The 20840-nt window shown below is 53.7% G+C and overlaps 1 protein-coding gene across 1 annotated transcript in view; it reads left to right on the top strand.

Annotated features, from left to right (window-relative positions):
* The first annotated feature begins 2860 nt into the window (after window positions 1-2860).
* HS3ST3A1 (heparan sulfate-glucosamine 3-sulfotransferase 3A1) overlaps window positions 2861-20840 on the top strand; it is a 40170-nt gene continuing 22190 nt past the window's right edge. The window contains exon 1 of the mRNA XM_072881337.1: window positions 2861-3705. Coding sequence (XP_072737438.1) covers window positions 3128-3705 — 578 coding nt within the window. The 5' untranslated portion in view covers window positions 2861-3127. The remainder of the gene's footprint in view (window positions 3706-20840) is intronic.

The raw sequence follows: 20840 nt of genomic DNA, 5'->3' as shown, positions 1-20840 counted from the left end.
ACCCACGTTATCCCTGAGAAGGGTTATTTTTGCATGAGGGCTAAAACAGATAAGAGGTGTAAATTCTCAGAACTGGATGTCATGACGTCAGCCACCCAGTTTTTCTGGCTTTATAGTACAGCGTTCACCAAACGGTCTTTGTACCGAGAGAAACTCATCTAAAAACAAGGACAAAACCAGTCTGCTAATAAACTCTGTGGAATCTCATATTTGCAGCTGTACTAGCAGAGTCCGCAACAACCGCACAGAGGGGTGAAACTATTCACTGTTTTATTTCCCTGTATTGCCCTTTCTACCAGGTAAGATACCTTCCTTCTCAGAAAGCTGTTACTGGCTGTCGGAGCCACCGGTGCCTTCAGCCCCAGCAGACAGAAACGATGAGTCAGGTTCTGAAAAAAAACCACAAGATTGCCTTAAATATCGTAAGGCTGTTTTAAATACAGATATATTTGGCTTATTGCTTTCTAGACACCGAAACTTTTAAAATAGACTCTGGTCATATTTTCCCTAGGCAACTAGTGACTTTTTAAAGGAAAGCTGAGATTCTCACCAATATTTCCAGGAAAAAAGCAGCAAACGTGAGCCCTGCGATACGATCACAGCAGATACACACACCTCGTCCCTCTGCACTCTTTCACACCAATTTAGCTTCTCTTTTCTTGTTTTCTCTGCTTGAAATGACCATTTATTCAAACAGAAAATGTAGCATTGTTCTAAGCATCTAGGAAAAAAGTATCATAACCAGCATAAAGAAGTCAAACCACTTTGCATTGACCACGCTCCTTCTACAGGGCCCACTCCAAAGCCCATTGATGTCAGCAAAGTCTTTTCATTGACTTCAATGAGCTTCGGATCACAGCACAGATTTATAAAGGCATTTAGGTTCCTAATGATGTAAGTAGTTGCCTAGAGGTGTTAGGGGCCTAACCTGCTTATAGCCTTTTGTAAATCACACCAGGCATCTACTTACATGTTGAAGCATTGAAATACCTGAAACGCTACAGTATCCTGAAGTCACCAAACATACCGAGTTGGAATTACGCTCACTAATTTTAGATAAGGGATCTGGCTCTGTTGCAGCTGGGGTGGGTATGGATTTGGAAATCCATATATTCAAGGTAAGTTTCTTTGTTAGAGAGGAAAAATGTCATAAAGTTGGGAGAAGATCTAATAGAATAATTCATTGCAAATAACATTTGTTATTAATTTTGGCCTGTTTACTATTTGGAAACACTTTTTTTATTAGCCAGCCAGCTCTGCAGATGGCTGATTATTATTCATTGCAATTTTTCCCCCCTTTTCATTTAATAATTTGTGGATACACCAGCTTTATTTCCAAGTAGTTGAAGTTTAATTCCTCGGCTAGGTCCACACCAAACAGAGGGGAAAAAACAAGATCTAAGTCAAGTGTTTCATGTGCAAGTTTGTTTAAAAATTCTATAATCTATGACAAACATTTCAAATTAAAAGGACATTCCCACAGGCAATGAAATAATGAAGCCCTTAGAATCAGGCAGCCGAGGCATGAAGCTGATAGCTATTTCCACATTTTACGTACTCTCAAAGGAGAAGAGCAAATTCTGAGAGCAATATCGTGTTGTGTTTGTAGATATTTCTTACCAACTGCGGGCCAGATTCTGCAGCCAGCCTAAGGGTAATTTGTTCAAGTGAGTGGGGAAAAGTCTGATTTCAGGTCTTTCTGTGCTGTATTCAGTGCAGTGCTTAGTGTAACCATTGGCTGTAATCCTGCAAATATATTCTACATGCATGTCAACGGTTTCACTGATTTTAAGGGGGTCTATGCTTCCATGTAAAGGTATTTGTGTATGTAGGGGTGGATATGATCATTGGGCAAATCAGGAGTTTGTGCTCAGGTACCAGAGAGATGGGGGGGGGCGGGCGGGGGGGGGGAGGTAGTTCAAAAACCTGAGTAGATGGACAGAAAGGTGAGGTGGATAGAGTGCGGTCAGACGGACATCACGGTCTTATCACACTGTACAGGCTTAACGGAAAAGTCCTGCGGAGTTCGGCTGACAAATGAGCCTCTCTGTGGGCAGCGGGGTGGATTTGCTACTGCAGCTCCAGCGGGCGGCTGGAAAGTAAGTCAGCGCCTAGAGAGAGGCTGTAGAGAACTGCGATCTCTTCTCTGCCCTACGGGACATCCCCACACCCCGCGGGACAGCCTCCCGAGGCACCCCCTCTACCCCCGGGACAGCCCCCCGGGGCACCCCCTCTACCCCCGGGACAGCCTCCCGGGCCACCCCCTCTACGCCCGGGACAGCCTCCCGGGCACTCCCGCACCCCCCAGGACAGCCTTCCAGGGCACCCCCTCTACCCCCGGGACAGCCTCCCGGGCTCCCCGCATCCCTCTACCCCCGGGACAGCCTCCCGGGCACTCCCGCACCTCCCGGGACAGCCTCCCGGGACATCCCCGCACGCCCCGGGACAGCCTCCCGGGACATCCCCGCACGCCCCGGGACAGCCCCCCGGGGCACCCCCTCTACCCCCGGGACAGCCTCCCGGGCACCCCCGCATCCCTCTACCCCCGGGACAGCCTCCCGGGACATCCCCGCACGCCCCGGGACAGCCCCCCGGGGGACCCCCTCTACCCCCGGGACAGCCCCCCGGGGCACCCCCTCTACCCCCGGGACAGCCTCCCGGGCACCCCCGCACCCGCTCCACCCGAAGGGGCTCGGAAGCGGCTTCCCGCGGGGCCGCGCCACCACCCGCACCCCGCGGCGGCTCTGCCGGGGCCGGGCCGGGGGCGGCTCTGCCCCCGCCCCCGCCGCGCCATTGGCCCGCCCCGCCCGCCCCGCCCCGCCCCGCGCCCGGCGATGTCTCCGCCGAAGTTTGCGGCGGCGGGCGCTGCACGTGGGAGCCCCGCGCCGAGCCCCCGGCCCCGGCGGCTCCCGGCCCCGCTTCCCCGCCCGGCCCCGGAGCGGCAGCGGGGGCGGCTCCCCCCGCCCCGCCGGGGATGCCCCCCTGAGGCGCCGCCGCGGCGTGGCCCCCGCGCTGGGGGTGCGGCAGCGCGCAGCCCCCCGCCACCGCTGAGCGCTGCGCGGAGGGGCCGCGCCGGGGGGCGGCCGCGGAGCATGGCCAAGGCGCCCGGCCGCCGCCTCGGGGTAGCATGGCCGTGAGCGCGGCGGCCGCCCCCGCCGCCGAGCCGCTGCCCCGCAGCATCTTCAAGAAGTTCTTGGTGATGCTCTGCTCGCTCCTCATGTCCCTCTACGTCTTCTACTGCCTGGCCGACCGCTGCCAGACCCTGCCCGGACCCATCATCGCTGCCGGCGCCGCCTCGGAGGAGGAGGAGGGCGGCGGCGGCAGGTACCTGGGGGGCTCGGCCGAGCTGCCCCCCTGGCAGGCGGCGGCGGCGCGGCGGAAGCGGCTGCTGCAGCGGCTCAAGCAGCGGCGGCGGCGGCAGGAGGCGGCGCCGGGCGAGGAGGTGCCGGCCGGGGGCGGCGGGAGCCGGGCCGGCGGCTCGGGCGGCGGCGGCGGCGGGGGCAGCGCGGCGGGCACGCCCGGCACCCTGACGCTGCTGCTGGGCGAGGGCACCAAGCGGCTGCCGCAGGCCATCATCATCGGCGTGAAGAAGGGGGGGACGCGGGCGCTGCTGGAGTTCCTGCGGGTGCACCCCGACGTCCGCGCCGTCGGCGCCGAGCCCCACTTCTTCGACCGCAACTACGAGCGGGGACTCGCCTGGTACAGGTACGGGACGGGCTGGGGCGGGCGGCGGCACCGCGGCGGGGCCGGGGCCGTGGCCGAGCCGGCAGTGCCCCCCGCTGGCCGCGGAGCCCCTCCGCCACCCACCCGCGTCTCCCCGGCCCCTAGCCCCGCTCCCCCGACCCCTCCTGCCCCCGCAAGCCCCATCGCTGCTCCCCGAAGCCCCGTCCCCGCTCCCCAGACCCACCCGCCGATCCTTTTCTCGCTCCCCAAATCCCCCAGCCTCGCTTCCCCAGCCCCCGTCTCCGTTTCCCAGTTCCCCAGACGCTCTCCCCCCATCCTCTCTCTCCACCCGTTCTCCCGTTCCTGCTCCCAAATCCCCCAGCTCCCCTCTCTCCCCACATCCTCCTCCTTGCTCCCTGCCACCCCATCCCCAATCCCTCCTCTCCCCCCGACGCCCAGCCCCGCTGCCCAGCGCATCCTCCAGCCCTCCTGCCCCGCTGCAGGGTCCCCCCGGGGGTGCCTCCCCGCAGCCCGGGGTGCTGCCTGCGGGGGCCGGGGAGGCAATGGGGGGAGCAGTGCCCGTTGCCTGGGGACGGCACGGGGATGCTGAGGCAGAGCTAACCCCCTCTCCCCCCCGCTTCCCCGAGGAGCACAGGCCCCCCAACATCTTGCTGCTCCCTGGCTTTTCTCGGGGGGGCTTTGCAAAACCTGTGGCTCATCCTAAGTCCCAGCCAAGCCGCCCCGCAGCCTCGGCTGCCTCCCCTTGCAAAGCATCTCCCGCAACTCCCAGCGCAGAGATGCAGCTGTTAAAGGCAGCTTTCCTATATTCAGTGTGGAGAAAAAACGTATTTCCCATGCAAATGTTTCAGCAGCCTAGTAATGAGTTACCAAAAATGCCAGTTCCAGGAGTGCAACCCACGCACTCACCTTGCCTAAGAAATGAGCAAAAAGGTAGATGGGGTTCTTCTTTCAATTAATTAGTGTTTCATTAAACCAAGTAAAAGGTATCCCATTTAAAACAAGACGGTAAATGTTAAAAAAGCCAAGGGGCAGGATTCTCATTAATGTTGTTTAGATGTTTTCCTTGTGTGTTTTAAAGTTAATAGAGGAACGTCGTCTGGCAGATTCCTATGGAAAGGATCGGTTAGGGTGGGGGCGAAACTGCTCTTTCGCAGAGTGTGTCTGTGTTTGTGGCTTTCTTGAATGAACAAGCAAAAAGGAGAGGATTTTGGGTACCCCCAGAGCTTGTTTTACTTTCATGTTAAGCCCAGCTATTAGCAGAGAGGAGAGGATGATTTTGGCTCAGCTTGCGGTGACAGTATTGAAATGTGGAGTAGGATAGTACTGACAGTCCGAGTGTTTATGTAAAAGTCTTAACACGTGGAAGTGATGAGCTTCCTTGTGTATCCGCCAGTGTCAGAAACACGCCGGGTTTTTGCAGGCAGCAGAGTGTGGGTTCTCCGAGAAGAAAGATTTCCTTTCGTGTGGGTTGAAGCTGTCTACAGAATTATATTTTTAGTGTGCACGTATCCAATTTCCACATGCTGACCCTGTATCAGAAAGGAAACATTAAAAATGAATCCGAAAAACCTCAAGAACTTTAATCAAGTCTTGACTTTGAAAAATAAACACATGGCTTTGGGGTGGCATCTACGGAAATTTATGGTGGATATGCAGAAAAGCTCATCTATCAAAGATGCTCTCGAAGCCTTGAGGAGCAGATGGCAGTGGGATAGACCCGCTTCTGGAAACAGTGCCTGAGCGAGGAGCGCAGACCTAGACAGAGGAGGAGCCACAGGCATTTAGGGCATAGTACAGTCCTCGGTGTAGGGGATTTAATTTTCCAGAGGTTTGGTCTTGGTCTTGCAGCTCTTACTCATTGGAGGTGCTGCCCTGCAGGCTGTTTGTGTAATCATTATGTTTTAGCATTTGGTACATGAGCTCTCCCATTAATTGCTGCAGTTTGTTTGTTCTGGTATTTGATGTACTGAATTTCACCTTTTTTTTTTTTTTTATTAGCCCTGTGGAGGCTGAGGTACAGTGAATTCTTTGTATGGGATTATTCCTTTGAGACCTAATCTTGCCGGCTTTGCTTGTATGAGTAATCTTTATTAACACACAGAGTCCCGTCGTGATGGCAGAGCTGCAGTGTCAGCCTGCTGGTAACCAGTTACCAGCCTGTTATAAATACTCATTTAAAAAAATATCTGTCTCTCTCCATGGGTTTGCTGTAATCTTTGATGAGGGTTCAGTGCTGGGGAAATGGCCAGATGTTTGCCAGGGGTCCTGATTTCTTATCTTTGGCATCAGAGTCTTAGGTTTCACGTGCATTTCTGTTTCCCAGCAGTCAGACTAAACAGCATCATTACAAGGTATAAACAGTTGGGTTTGCTTTCAGCGCCCGCAGGAAGCCGGCGCGGGCAGTGAGCACCCTGTCCAAGGGAACAAGAAGCTCTTGGCTGTTTGCAGCGATACAGGCTTGCAAACGGAGGAGAGCCAGCCAGCCTTCGCGGCTGATGGTCGATGCCGTTGTCACTGGAGCGTGGAGGTGGGCTGTCACAAGGGTGCCATACCTGGACCATGGCAGGGTGGCTGTGGGGTCTCGGGCATGAGGGGGACCCTGGTTCCTCCTGGAAACAAAAGCGTAGCTCCCATGAGAGCTGCTTGTTATACGGTGTGAGGCTGGATAGGGGCTGAGCCGTGGCTGCAGCAGCAAGATGATGCTCCCGAAGCGGCCGGTTAGATGATGGTACCTGTAGGGCAGCGGCTTGCGAGGCACAGGCTTGGCACGTGAAAGTCCTGTCACCTACTGGGGTGCCGCACGATGCACGAAACCAATAGCAAACGCTGTCCGTTAAATCAAGTGGAATAATCACTCGCCTCTTATAGCCTGCTCTGTGCCTGGGTAAGAAGGCAGCTGTCCTACTGAGAGGCTGATTTTATAAAAAACAATTTGAGTGATTTAATTTGGTAAGCGTGACACCTCCCTGTGTGCTCGTGTGTGGGTTGAATATCAAGGGAAGTTGTGTGCCGAAAGCAGCTTTCTCCAGTTCGGGTTCGCAAGTCCTCTCTTCGTACGGGGACAAAAGGAGGGAGGGGGCAGCCCACAATGCTTGCATTGACTTCCCAGCACAGAAATCTCTGCTCCAGCCCTGAACAAGGCTATTGAGCTAACAGAGTTCAATAGCAGGTGAGCATGGGTTTTAATAGAGTTCAACTGCCATCCCCCACCCTGAATACAGCTGTATACAGCCTGGGGAAAACTCCAAGAATAGGGGCTAAGCCAGTCAAGTAAAAAAAAAAGTCTGGATTTAAAAAAAAAAATCTGTATTTGCGGGTGATATTGTGAATCTGGCTGGTTCCCTCTGATCCTTTGTTAGTCTCGTGCTGATTGAGCTGCCTGTTGGAATGTCATTATACTGTCAGTCACCCCAGGAACATTTATTTCATATGTTTTAATCTCCCTGCCTCTGTAGCACCAATGCCAATTTCACTAGAGCGAAGCCAAGCTAATGTCATTAGATTACACCCGATCCAGGAGAAGATGAAAGATGATTCAAAGTTACTCCGTCAGGTTGGGAGTTTTAAGTATCGCTCCTCCCCGATGCTTCCAGAGCTGGGGAGTTCTATCTCCTAATTAATGTCCTCTTGGGATTTTTCTCCAAGGCTTTTTTTTTTTTCCCCTTCTTTCTAATCTAGGCAACTACTGACGTTTTTGAGTCAAAGGGAAGAGAGAACGTCTCAGTTGCTGAAGAGGTCTGGGATGGAGGAAAAGGACATTTGTTTAGGGGGGGACGTGCTTGCAGCAGCTGTAAGCAGCTGCATCCCACCTTGTGCCGTTTCCCATCCTCTGTGCCTCAAGTCATGGTGAAATCGGAGCCCTGGGGATGGAGGAGTTGGGCCGCTCCTGTAGCAGCGGATGGCCTGGAGGTCCACGGGTTTTGTGGTCACCATAATTCAGCAGAGCGGCCTGTGAGTGCTTTGTTTGTAAGCATGGAAGTGAGGATGGGAGCATAGGCGTGGGGGGCAGGAGCGTGTGGGTGATGCCAGGGGAGACTTTGGGGGAGTGAGTACAATTCATGAAAGGTGGAGCAGGACCAGATGACCATCAGGAGGAAAGACCTTGTTGCAAAAAGCCCCTGCGGGAGGGAGATGCTGTAGCAATAGTTGCCTTAAAGTGATCTTCTCCCCCACCTTTCTTCAGCCATCCTTGCAGCCTCTGCAAGAAACACCAGGTCTTTGACTTGTGGTCAGGGTATGCCCAGCCCAGAACATAGGCTGTGCTGTTGGACATAGTGTTTGAGCTGGTTTGGATTTTCCCCTCCCTGCCGTGTGCACGCCTGCTTGCAGGAAGGTCTGTCTTAGCAGCGTCTGCTCCTTGTCCTGGGAACATCTCGTCTCCCAAACACATCTGAATTACTAATAGCATCAAGAGCAGCCTGCAAGAGTTTCTCTGGAAATTGCAGCCTTGGACAACCATATGCTGAAGAGGATCAAGGTCCTTGTTTATTTATTAGCTGTGTAATCGGATACCTCCCCGTACTGAGCTCATGGTGCCAGATGCTGTATAAAAAGGGAACAAAAGATGGTCTTGGCCCCGAAGCACAGGTAATTCACTGTAAACAACAGGTGGAGATAGGCTGAGACTGGCACAAAGATGGTGGAGAGTGTGTTGGTTGGTTGGGCAGCGTGGGTCTCCTGGCCAAGGAGTCATTGGAGATGGAGGATGAGGGGGGTTTATGGGTGGTTGAAGGGACCTCTCCTTGCTGGGGAAGAGCTCATTAGAAATGCTGATGAGATCAGAGCTTGGGGTCATTAAGTCTATTACAAAAAGATAGTAACTGATTCTGGTGCTCATGTGCTTTTCTGCTGCCTTTGTGCATGATCTGGACTCAGATACTCCGAGGCATTTTGGTAAAGATTTTAAATAGTTTGAAGGTTGGCACCCTACTGCTGGGGAGATGTCTTGGTGTGCCTCAGTTTTCCCATCTGTAAAGTGGGAGGGAAGTCACTGCCCTGTGCGGCAGGGGTGGGACAGCAGGGTTGTGACTCTGCGGCACCTCTCCAGAGCAGAGATGAGGTGCTATATGGAATCTGAGCTTGTCAGGCTATGCTGTGGGTTAAATAACACCCAAAGCAGGTGAACCCCACCAGAGCTGCTGGCAGAGGTCCTGCAGCCTTGGCACAGCTTTGGGTCGCTGTCCTCTGGTGGCAAGGTGGAGTGCCACCTAGTGTGCACACCTGATGGATGGCACCGTCCAGACACACACCTCTAGCAAGATCTAACTGCAAAGAGCTGGGGCTGGGCTCTTTCCCTTCTTACTCCTTAAATAAACCCCAAAGGGTTATTATTTTTGGTAGTTCTTTTAAGCATTTTGCATCTATACGTATCGCTTCTGTTTTCTGTTAATGGAGAAGTTCATATTCAGGGTTTGTGTCCATTCCTGATGATGGGGTGAGCTGCTGAGTTGGCGTATAAGGAGATACAAACCCCATTCCAATTAGAAAGCATCAAAATAAGTACTTAGGATTTTATTGGATCCTGTGGTCTGCACGAGGATATACTGGGGAGGTTCAGAAGTCAATAGACCCCATCCTCCTCTTCAGTACTGCTCCACGCCCCAGTCGCTGGGGCACGGGAGGCTGGAGGGAATTGGCACCTTTCTTGTCCACCCCATGGCTCTGCCTGGACCTGGGGCACTTGGAAACCGGGGCTCCTCTGGCCCTGCCTGCTGGTGCTGAGCAATCTTGAAAATATGGCCTTGACTGTCCAAGATCTTGTCAGCTAAATTCATAGAGCCAGGTCTCGTGAAAAGCAGTGCAAAGCTTCAGCTGGCTGGGGCGAGAGCCCATTTATGGCAAAAATTGTGATCCTCTTCAGAGAGCAGCAGATTCACCCCGCTTAAACCACTAGTCCTCCTTTAAGGTCAGATCTTGCAAATCCCCACCTATGTGCATAGCGTGTCCTCCTGCCATCAGTTCTGCTGCCTTTGGGGGGGCTCCTGGGAGTAACTACGTCGAGTCTGGGGTCCAGGGCCATGCTCTGGCCGCACCATCACCACCAATATGTCTGTTCACCGGAGCCGAGCTAGGATTTCACCCTGACCTTTTGAAGTCTATAATAAGAGCGGTTAGGTCTGGGGAGGGGAAAGAGAGCTGGTACCTTTCCAAAGAGTTCAGAGCAAACAACAAGTGATCAGAAAACCTGAGAATAACCTCCCGTGAGCACTCTCCCTGACATAGGCATTAAAACTCCTGCGCTTCTAATTATGCTTTTCCCCTGGAGAATATTGAGGTAACCCAAACTGCTTTCGCAGGGAAACAGCAGAGGCTGGCGAGGGGGAGCAGGGGTGGCTGTTGTGGCCATAAATCTTTGCAAATTCTCATTACGTGCAGGTATTATGGAAGGGAAGTGGATTAGGTTGCAGTTAAAGTTGCGTTGCTGGGGTTGGATACTGGGGTCTTACCCCATTACAAAGCCCCGTGTGGGTCAGTGGGGCTGTTCGTGCAAGGTCTGTAGGTCTGGGGCCATCCCAGGGACTGCGACAGCGGCTGGTGTCTCTGCCTGTCTCCTGCATAATCCACCTCCTGGGAAATTCAGTTTTTCATGGTTTGGAGTTAAACATGTGAACCTCCAAACTGCACCCTCCTGAGCCCTTGCAACTCCCTGGCGGCTACGTGAGCAGGACGCTGCCCGCAGTGAGAATATAAATAGAGTTGCTCGAGGAAGTGAATTATTCTTGGCATTTCTTTCATCGAATGATGTGATTCTGCAGGAGGAAATCTTTCAGCAAAAGAAATCGCCGTTTCCCTTCGTGCATGGCAAGACCATCCTTCTTGCTTCCTGGAAGTGAGGAGATTCATAACGTGCTCTTTCTGTGCAACACCATCTGTTGCAGAGATATAAAGATCCCTGCTCAAACTCCCCCAGACTCAAGGCTGCTGCCAGGTATGTCTGGTGGGAGATAGAGGAGAAACTTCCCATCGCTGCCCTGGGGGAGCTTTGGAAACCTCGTGTGGTTGTTTTCCCCACTGTCGAGCAGCCATGCCCAAGTGTCGCGTAAGGAAATCCCACCTGGACAACTCCAGGCATCCGGACGCCTTCCCTGCACAAAGCCGTGCAGATTGTGGATGCCAGCGCAGCAGCTTCAGCGGGATCCTGCCTAGCTCCTGGCTGTGAGCAGGAGATGGAGCAGCCTCCCCTGCCCCGGCTGTACCGCTCGGCTCCAGTTGCCGAGCGCAGCTAGTGGCTGGAAACTGGGATGTGAACAGTTGGATCGGGTCTGACCACAACCGCCCTTCCCACACTCTCCCCTGGTGAGAGATGTTCAGGTTTAAGTGCAACGTCGTGATGGGAAGCTGGCTATTTATTTATTTATTTATATATCTCTCTAGCAGGATCTTTTTTTGCTGAAAATTTCAAAAAGCCAGGCTGATTTGTTCTGACATCGCCCGTTGGAAAAGGGCTCCCTCCTGCAGCCCATGCTCTCTGGGGAAGCCTTTTATGGGAAAATATCAAATCCAATTATTTTAACTTCCATGTTTATCTGATGGTTTGTGTGTATGCTCACGTGTGCATCTTTGGGCTCTGAAGTGTTGCATTTTGTCATTAACATTTCATTTCTGCTTTCATGGTATTGTATTGTAACATTGAGTACCATATACCAGCATCTTTTGACATTATTTAAACGCTTTTGCACTGTCTGAAATGGACTGTTTGGGAAGCCCTTTTTGGGGAGAAATTCCCAAGTGTTGGCATGTTCTGGCTCAGAATAAAACAAGTGAGGAAACATCTGGATTTCCCACCTGGGGGAAGCTCTGTGTCCTGACGCCTCTGGCACAGGGTTAGCGAGTGAAAGGCAGGAGATGCGATGGCCCAGGAGAAGCGATGTGCAGAGAGCCCGAGGAGGTGGCCTGGCTTGGCTGAGACTCCCAAAAACACGCTCCAGGATCAGCAACCCCACGGTGCTGATGTGCTCTCAGCCCCCATAACGTGCCAGCTGGAGATGCTGCTTTCCCCATTTTGCATCTGGACTTCGTTGGCTCTGGAGTCCTTTCCCTGGCTGCTCCTTAAATCCCTTTGGTCTCAAGCATTGCTGGAGTCCAGGTTGTGCCCTGCCAAGTTTTGCTTTAAGCCTCGATAAAAAGGTGTTTGGGAGGACCCTGGGTCACCCAGGGCAGCAGGGCATGGCTTTCCCCTGCTCCTGCTGGACCTGTGCCCATGGGAGGTCCCCAGGCCTGGATGGCAGGAGCAGTGGGTTACCCTGGGTGCAATTAGTATTGTGCCATTAACGCGCTGTGATTTGCATAGGTAAAACTGGTGATGGCAGAAAGAGGCTGCGTGACGTGCCAAAGCCAGAAGGGAGGGACATCTCCCTCCTCTGAGCCACAAGCTCTGGGTCAGTGGCCTCAGCCGTGGCGTTTCTCGCTTTCCAAAACCATGCTGTTAGGAGGCGTTGGCAGAGCTGTGGCATGGCTGTCCTGCCTGGGTCTGGCAGCCAGTCCCTGGGTTAGTTCAGAGCCATGGCCATCAGCAGGATTGGTAGGATGGAGGACTAGTGGGGAAATGGGCAGAAAAGTATGCAGAGCCTCTGGCAGAGGGAGGCTTAGCACATGGGACCTCTTGACAACTAGCTTCATGCCGCTGTTGATCTCCTCTAACCATGGTAGGAAGGGAAGCTGTCTGGTACAAGCATCGGTGATGGGTGTTCAGTGTGTGCTGAACTTCCCTTGGCATCAGCCGCATCCCCCCTGGTGCTGCTCTGCTCCTCAACCTGCTCCTTGTGCTGAAGGTCATGGAAAGTTCTCCTGACTCCTCTTACAAGGGTTGAGGGTGCTAATCCCTGCGTCCGGGCTAACTTCCAGCTCAGGTAATTCTAGTCTCTGCCCCTAAAAATTAACTCTGCAGTTTTAACTGGCTACAGTTGTCTTTGTTCCCCATCCACAGACCTGCTGGGCACTGTGCTGCTGGCAGAGACCCACCATGGGGCTCGGGGTGGTTGGCTTTTGATGGCTGGGAAGTGATCTTTCTTCTGGTCTGCAAGATGATCTGGGTTTTTTTTCTCTGTGCAAAAGCTGCGTGTCACAGCAAGGGATAAAGCTAATGTTGTGCAATATTCCTGCCCTCTTGCACTGCTGAACTGCACTGTGTGAATATTAATATTTGCCTATAAATGCTTGCCTGGTATTTATCAGTCTTGTACCCGTGTGACGAGGGTTGTTAGCTCCTTCATCATCTCTAAAGAAGGAAAAAACAGAAAGCCAAATCTCACTGCATGCAGCAAGCAGAGCACAGGTAGTGACATGCAGAGCTGGGTGAGAGGAGCGTGGTTTGGCGTCAAGAGCTGGTTCAGCTGCCTCCTGTGCAGGGCTTCAGGAGACCCGGCTTGTGCATGTTGGTTCCACCAACGTCTGGCTGCCCTGTGTGCCCTGTCCCAACCAGCTTCCCCAGCAGGGCAGGGCCACACGGAGGAAGAGGAGGAGGAAGATGCTAGGCACAGGCATGTGTGCAGATGGATGCACTGGTGCCTCTGTGCTCGCTCTTCCCCAGCCCAGCTGCATGCGGGGCAGCGGGGGCAGTGACCAGCTCTCCCCACAGCCTTAACTCATGGGGGTTTACTGGGTTTCTTGCTCTGCCAACGTGTTAGAGGTGACACAGCTTTAGCAAGCGCTGGGAAAGTCCTTTCCACCTGCTTCTGGGCTGGGAGCCGTCGCTCCTCCAGCTCCCTTGCTGTCGCAGGGTTGGCTGCATCTGCAAGTCCACTTAGTTGCTTCTTTATCTCCTTGGGTGCTCACTGTCCATCTTGCGTTTCTTCCTTCCCTGCACTCGTGCTGTATTATCGAGCGGCCGTGAACTGTGGCACTCTCCCAGGAAGGGAGCTCTTGAGCTCTGCTAAAGACTCTCCCTGCAGCCTGCATCCAGAAGCTGCTGAGAGGGAGATTTCATGGGGTGGCTGAGACGGCAGCAGCCATCCCTCTCATGTCTCCATCTGTACTATCAGCAACAGGTTGGAAAGAAGCAGAAATAGGAACTCTTTCAAACAGTGTGAGATTAAATTGTGAAACTGGCTGCCACGTGAGGTTTTTGGCTAAAAGACTCTAAAAGGGCTCCGGAAGTGCTTAGCAAAGAAAGGTGCATCAGGAGCTGTTAAGCTTGAGGGACTAGAAGCAAAGTCCAGCTGAGAGAGTCCCTGAGCCTTGGCTGGGGACCCAGCCGCTGGGACTCCTGCTGCTGGCACAGGAATTAACTCGTGGGTCAGGGGACCCCGGGGTGACCCAGGGAGGCTCATCTTCCCATAACTGTTATCGGGGGGGAAAATATGGTCAGTGTTATTTGGTTAGAAATATACTTTGTGGAAGGGGATGAATTTTCCAGTTGGCATTGAATGGCCAGTGGTTGATAGCGAAGAAGGGAGCATTGCGCTTTGCACCCATGGTCTGGGTAATTTCGGTATAAATGACCATCAAATGCCTGCACCCCATCAGCTCTTGTGCTGAAGAGCCTGGATGTGTTGTGTAACTGTGTTAGTTCATACCAGATGCAAAGAAAAAAAGAAAGATATCTCATATCACTTACAGGCTAGTGAGAGCTGGGTAAGCACGGCTGAACTTTCTGAAGCATCCCTTAGAGGTACCCGAGGCTGCTCCCTCTGTGCAGTGGCAGCAGGCAGGGGCTGGCAGCGACCCAGCCCCAGGAGCTGAGCTGCTTTGCAAACATTTGGAGTGGTTTAAGGTCTGACTGCTGTCCCGGCTGTTCATTTCTGCCCGTCTGCTGGAGGGTTTTGCTGCCTGGATGGAGGGTGTGAGCCCTGCTCCTCTGCTCCGTGCAAACCTGCCTGGGTTTAAGGGGCTGCTGGAGGTTTCTGAGCAAGCACAAAAAAACCCAGCCCATCCATGGGTTTGGATGGCTGGAAGGCGATATGTGCCCCAGGAGAGATGCAGCAGAGGTGGCTGCATCTCCCGGTCCCGCTTCCTGAGGCAGGAGGTCACGTAGCCAAGGGGGAAGCGTCATCCCGGGGACCAGGCCTGGGGCAGGCTGGAGGGGAGGGGGGAGCGCAGAGCTCTGTGCTGGGACTGCTGGAAGGAAAACTTTCTGCCAACACTCGCCTTTCCAAGGAGACCAGCAATGCCAGCTTGCCAGGAGCAATCTCTCCATTTTGTAGCAAGGAGGTGAAGGTATGAAAGCCTGGACGTTAAATGCCTTGCACCAAATACCAAGGCGTTTCTTGACTGGCTGCTGCTGCTCCTTGTTTGAGCTAGGGTGGCTGGTTCCCACCTCGCTGTTCCCAAGTGTAGCAGGGTCTGGCTCAGGCTGGACCCTCCTTAGGGCAGGAAATGGGATTTTGTTGTGCACCTGCGGTGGTAGGAGAGCTGAGCTCCTGGGGATGGCGTGGGCATTGCCGCTGTGCAGGTGATGTGTGCTGCGTGACTCTTGTGTTGTGTCCAGGGCAGTGAGGAGGCTTTGGGACACACTCAGCCTGGCTGGGTGGTGGTGAGCAAGGGCCTGTTTATCCCATGCCTCAGTTTCCCCATCTGTGAAATGGGGTTATGCTGATGAGCTCACTCACAAAATACTAAGGTCATTGCTAAAGTTGCACCAAGGGGGGCTGGGACTTGGCTTTCCTGCAGTCAGTGAGCACCAGTATCTGTCCTTCCAGCATCGACCTCTCCGGGTTGCATTTGCTCCAACCACAGGCAGATGCAGAGGACGTGCAGAGGGCTGGGTGCAGAGGGCTGGACGCAGAGTCACATCGGGTTTAAATGTTGTTTCCGCATGCGCGGGGTGTAATCCCCGCTCAGCCCAGCACAGGAGCCGGGCTCGGGGCAGAAGCGCTAAGCCCCCAAAGCTGCCGTTGTAATGAGTCGTGATGCCGCTCTGCCTGCTTGCTCCTGGCTCTGCTGCCCTCCCTTCCAGCAGCACCAAGTCCTCTGGAAGAGCCTCAGAAAGAAAGAATTTAGTAGGACACGCAAGTGGTTAGCCCGGGAGCCTCGAAGGGGCCGAGATGGGGGGGAAGGACTTCACGGCCTGACCCAGATGCAGTGCACAGCATTTAATTGAATTTGACTGGCTCCAGTGCCGCAGGTCGGGGTCAGCCCCAGCGGCAAAGCCTGCCGAGGTGCCGAAGCCGCTTCGTTTGGCACTTGGACAGGTTGAGCTCTGCCCTGCCTGTGCGGGGGGTCGTGGCCCTCTGTCACATCGCAGGGACCCGCTGCCTCTACGGCGTGATGCGGCCGGGTTGGTGAGCCAAGCTGTGAGCTGCGGGTTTTCAAGGGGGCTGCGCCTCAGCGTTTTACAGGCTTCGTCTGCTCGTTGCTTCCTAATTGCAATTGAGTTGTTTGGCCAAGTGACAGCAAACTGCCGGGTCGCAGCTGATGCCTTGATGTGTCCCCATTTCTGACGCACCCATCCCTGCAGCCCGGCTATTCAAGGGGCTTTACAACAGTAAAATCCAGCATTCGTTGCCCTCCCTTCCAGCCTGCCCCAAAACAGAGTTGGGAGGAAGAAATCGGTGCTTCCCCATCACTGCCTGTCTCTGCCGGCTGGTGCAGTGGGGCGGCAGCTCACCTGCCCAGCCTCTGGAGCTGGGCACCAGCATCGCAGGCAGTTTCCTGCAGCAGCTAGGAGGAGAAGCCACGGGCTTGATTTATCCATCGGGACCCACCAGCCTTCCCAGGCCAGACGTAAAACCTCTGGTTTCCTAGTGTACCTCTGGATTCTTTGGTACATGAGAAATACGCTATTGCAGCACTGGATTTTTAAATTATGATTTAATTTTGGACAATATAAGCATCTCCGCAGCACATGCTTCTGCTGCTTTTTCAGCTCTTGCCCCAGAGCAATGCCCCCAGCCCCGCTCTCACTCGGAAGCTGCCTGGGCTCAGTCACATTATAGCCCTGGGAAGGTAGATGGGAAAGGCATCAGGGTGGTGATCACAGAGGCAAGGAAGGCATTTGGGTGTTTCCTCTGGATTAAATCCAGCTTAAAATTATGAGTGGCTCTGGATTTTATTAAAGCCCTGGTAGCAGCGCTTGGCTTTGTTGGCTAAATCCAGCAGCGTTGTAAAAGCTGGTGTAAGCCCACACCTAGATGGAGGAGCCCAAGCCTGAGTGACCTGCAGAGCCACGCTTGACCCTGGCTGTTCCCAGGGGCTTTCTTGGCCATCACCCCCCTGTGGACATCCAGGGGTGAGTGGGGTGGAGGAGTCCAGACCCAGACTGGAGCCTACTGGGTGTTTCAGCATGGATGGGGCATGCATCCTTCTTCTCCCCTCCATTCCCTCGGAGCTTCTGCTGAATAGCCCATGGTCAGCCCAGGGTGGGTGCCCTGGTGGGTCTGGCCTCTGCTCATGGTCACCTTCATTGCCGGGAGCCAGGTCTTCCTGGAGCCTCCCCTTTTCCTTACACATCCCCACTATAAAGCCAGATCTATCGGACCAGTGAGTTTTGCACCGGCAGCTGAGCCTGCTCTCCTGGGATTGTCTGTCTGTCTGAGGGAGCTGTGCTCTCGCCTGCCTGCGGCTGCTGGGGTTGCCCAGCATCCCTGATCTGCAGGCAGCTCTGCCTGATGTGGGGAATGCATTTAGGGTTGTTTGACCCCTTGGCTTCCCAAAGATGCATCAGCAAAAGGGTCCAGAGGAATCTCTGTCCTGGCTGATCTCCTAAGCCAGGCGTTAAATGCACAGCATACCCTACAAAAGGGCTTGGAAGGAAAGTGCACCGTGCCCTGTCCTCAGGGAGGGGGCACTTACTGCACCCCCGTACTTGGGAGCAGAGCCCTGAGATGGTCCCGCTCCTGCCCTGACAAACCTTTCCCAGCCCACTCCAAGCCCTCAGGTCCCCAGAGCCATAAAATGGATTCCTGTGGGATCCTGGGGATGAGGAGAAGGGAGAGACCCAGGCGCGCTCTCTCGTTCTCTCTCCCTCCCTCCCTCCTCTCCCTGCGGCACCCCCGGCAGACCCGCAGTGGGCAGAGCTGCAGCCAAGAGCCACATCCCTTGCTGGGAGCCATGGGCCATGGGGCTCCACAGGGAAGAGAGTCAGGAGGGAGCTTTAAGGAGTGATTAACGGCCTCAGCTGTGGCAGGGCCATGGGTCAAAGAGGCCCAATTATTTCCTGGTGATATTCCTGCTGGAGGGGGTGATAAGCTGACATGGCAGATAGAGGTCCACCTGACCCCCCAGCTTTGGAGAAAAGCGAGGGCAGGGACAATGGGGACACCCTCTGAGCCTCGTTCACGCTCTCTGCAGAAGGACTTTCAGACACTAGCCCGTGGGTCACCCCAACATTGCTGACTCAGGCATGGTCCCCCCCCTCAGCACAGATTTCCAGGAATGCTGTCCTTAACATCTCCCGCTAGGCAAATCATAGCCATCATATGTTTAGGGGAAAAATTGGATTTGCCTTGTAATCTAATCAATGTTAAATAACAGTAATTCTAACTCTGAGGCTCTATGTTTAAAGTGCTGTTGGTCTCTGGGGATCATCGGAGTTATTTAATCTAATGAAATCACCATTACTGTCTAATGAGGATGTACCACAGGGATGTCTATCCTGGGAAGGAAAGCAATGGTTAAATAACTGGCAGTCAGAGCCAAATATTCAGAGGGGGTAAACGGGCAGAGTGCAGCAAGTTGAAAATTTCACCTGGTTGGGACCCAGAGCTCTTTGGCTGCAACTCTCTGGCATCTTTCTAATGGTAACTGTCATTGCTGAAGGCACGTTGGTGGTGAGCATGTGCCCAGGTCCCTCCCGTCACCTCCCCGGGACGCCTGGGCAGGCTGGGCCACACTGGTGCCACCTTTCCCCTTTTTCTGGCCCAAGCAGGAGTTGTTGGACTCGGTGACCTTAAAGGTCTTTTCCAACCTAAATGATTCTATGATTCTATGTTTTTTAACCCATCTCAATACTGCATCCTGTGTCGTGACTTGCTGTGCTACCCCCAGCAGGTTGCTCTCTGCATTGGCTCTCCCTGTGGTGGTCCAGGCTGTGTTGTCTGCTGGTTTTTAAGATGTTTTCCCCCAAACCTGCTATACTTTTTCATTTTCATTAAGTGGTTTTTCCTTATCTCCTTTTTAGAGGGAGATAGGACCTGTTCCAGTTCACATTTCCCAGTGCTGGCTTCGCAGCAATTTCTGAGCCACCGGTCGATTTAGTCATTACAAAGCAAGCCCAGCCGTATTGAGCCGCTTGCTTTCCTACATGCTGAACTTATTGTATTCAAATATATTGGAGTTGCATCAGCAGCAGGTAGGGACTCTGCTGCTGTCAAATGCCAGCACGGTTGTATCCTGTGTAACCAGGGGAGTGTTCCTTCCCTGTAGCACGTGCTCTAATTTCCCATTATTATTTCTTTAATAAGACTGATACTTACTGTACATCGCTCATTTGCTGCTAAAATTGGAGCCATTAGAGCAATAAGTGGCAATTACCTTCTGAGCGGTGTGGCGTGTGAACCCAGCGCGGTGCCTCCCCGAAGGAGGAGGGTGAAACCTGCCTGTCAGGAGCAAACGCCCCCGAGCAGCAGCGTAACCCGGGGCGGCTTTGTAGGGACAGCTGGGCGTCTGTCGCGGGTGCCCGGCACCCTCCGGAGGGAGGATTGCACCCATGGGTGCTGGGGGAGGATGCATCTGGCTTGATGTCCGTGGATGGTGGGGATGAGGAGGGGTTGTGGCTCCACACGTGCTGCCGAGTTATCTCGGGACGTGTTCCCCATCCGGTGGTTGGGCTCCTCTGAGCAGCCCATCCCCAGGGAGTGGCTGCTCTACTGGAAAACAATCTCCATGCTGAAAAAAATAGAAAAGGAATGTCTGGTAATTTAATCATATTAAGTGCTTCTAAAAATCACGTCTGTGCTGCACAACGGCATGCCAGAGGTCTCCAGAGGAGCAGATGCAGCAGGACCAGTGAGGATTTGGTGCAGAGAGATGGGGCAAAGGAGGGATTGCTGGAGGAGGGAGGGTGAGATGTGCCAGCAGGCAGATATGAGAGCCCTGTCCCCACATGCTGCCCTGTCCTATGTGGCCACAGCCCAGCCCGTGCTGCAGGACACCAGCCCTTGTCCCCACAGGGGCCGCACTCTCTCCTCAGTGCTGGCACAGATGAGCCCCACGGCCACGGCATGGGTCCCCTCGGCACAGTGTGTCAGCACAGGGAGTGCAGCCATGCCCTGTGTGCTAACGAGGAGGTCCGGGAGCCACCATTGGTGAGGACGGTCCCTACGGACGGCTCCTCAGCGACAGCCGGGATGTCTGTGTTCATTATGCACATCCCTTTCATGCCGCCTTCATTATTCGCATGCTATCTAGTGTCATTAAGATATCAAGTTCATTTAGGTACATCCACATTGGCAGTTTAATTATGTCTGGGTACTACTCTGTATTTTATTCATGGACTATCTGGGGGCGGTTGTCAAACACAAGCCCAGGAGATAAAGGTTCGGTGGCTGCAGAATGCTAATGTCCTGCTGGTTCCCTTTTGACAAATACACATGCCAGTTATTACCAAACTGATTATTTCATTCATTAACACCACATACATCAGCTCCCTTCACCCAGTATTATTGTATACATTCATCTTTTCATAAACAATTACCTGACATGGTTGGGAAAGGCAAGTACTGGGGAATTAATGCTCTGATGAGAAGTTCCTGGCGTGGGTTAGTAACAAGGTGCTGGGGGGGGTGTGCAATGCCCCGTTAGCGTGATCGCTTCATTAATCAAATTAGGGACAATAGCACGTCACATGTGTGCCATGTTTCCCAACAATACCGAACCCATTCGCATTGTGCCGGGGGCTCAGCGGATGGGGCTCCCTGTCCAGTTTGCAGTGATGGGGGAGATGAAATGAAAGCCAGGAGACCTGGCAGGAAGGCTTGGAAAGCATTCGCCACAGCCGGACCATACCATGGTGTGCGTGTCTCATCTGCCCTTTTCTTTTTATTATTATTGTCGTGAGGAACATTTGCATGGGAACAGGTTCTAGGTTCTTTGTTTATTGTTTGTGCCTTTTTTTTCCAGCTTCCACATATTGCTTTCCTGGAGCTGTAACCCTCCACGATAGCATTAGCAGTGGTGGTGGGAATGATTAAGACACCGTGAACATGCAACCATCTGGGGAACAAACCCCTCCGGGTCTTCTTTCTACATTTTTTAACTGTAAAAGGCTGGCGATGGAGAGG

Source organism: Ciconia boyciana, chromosome 16 (genome assembly GCF_034638445.1).
Source record: "Ciconia boyciana chromosome 16, ASM3463844v1, whole genome shotgun sequence".
Classification (NCBI taxonomy): Eukaryota; Metazoa; Chordata; class Aves; order Ciconiiformes; family Ciconiidae; genus Ciconia; species Ciconia boyciana.
The sequence above is the reverse complement of the archived record's forward strand: the minus strand, read 5'-3'. Positions and strand labels throughout refer to the sequence as shown.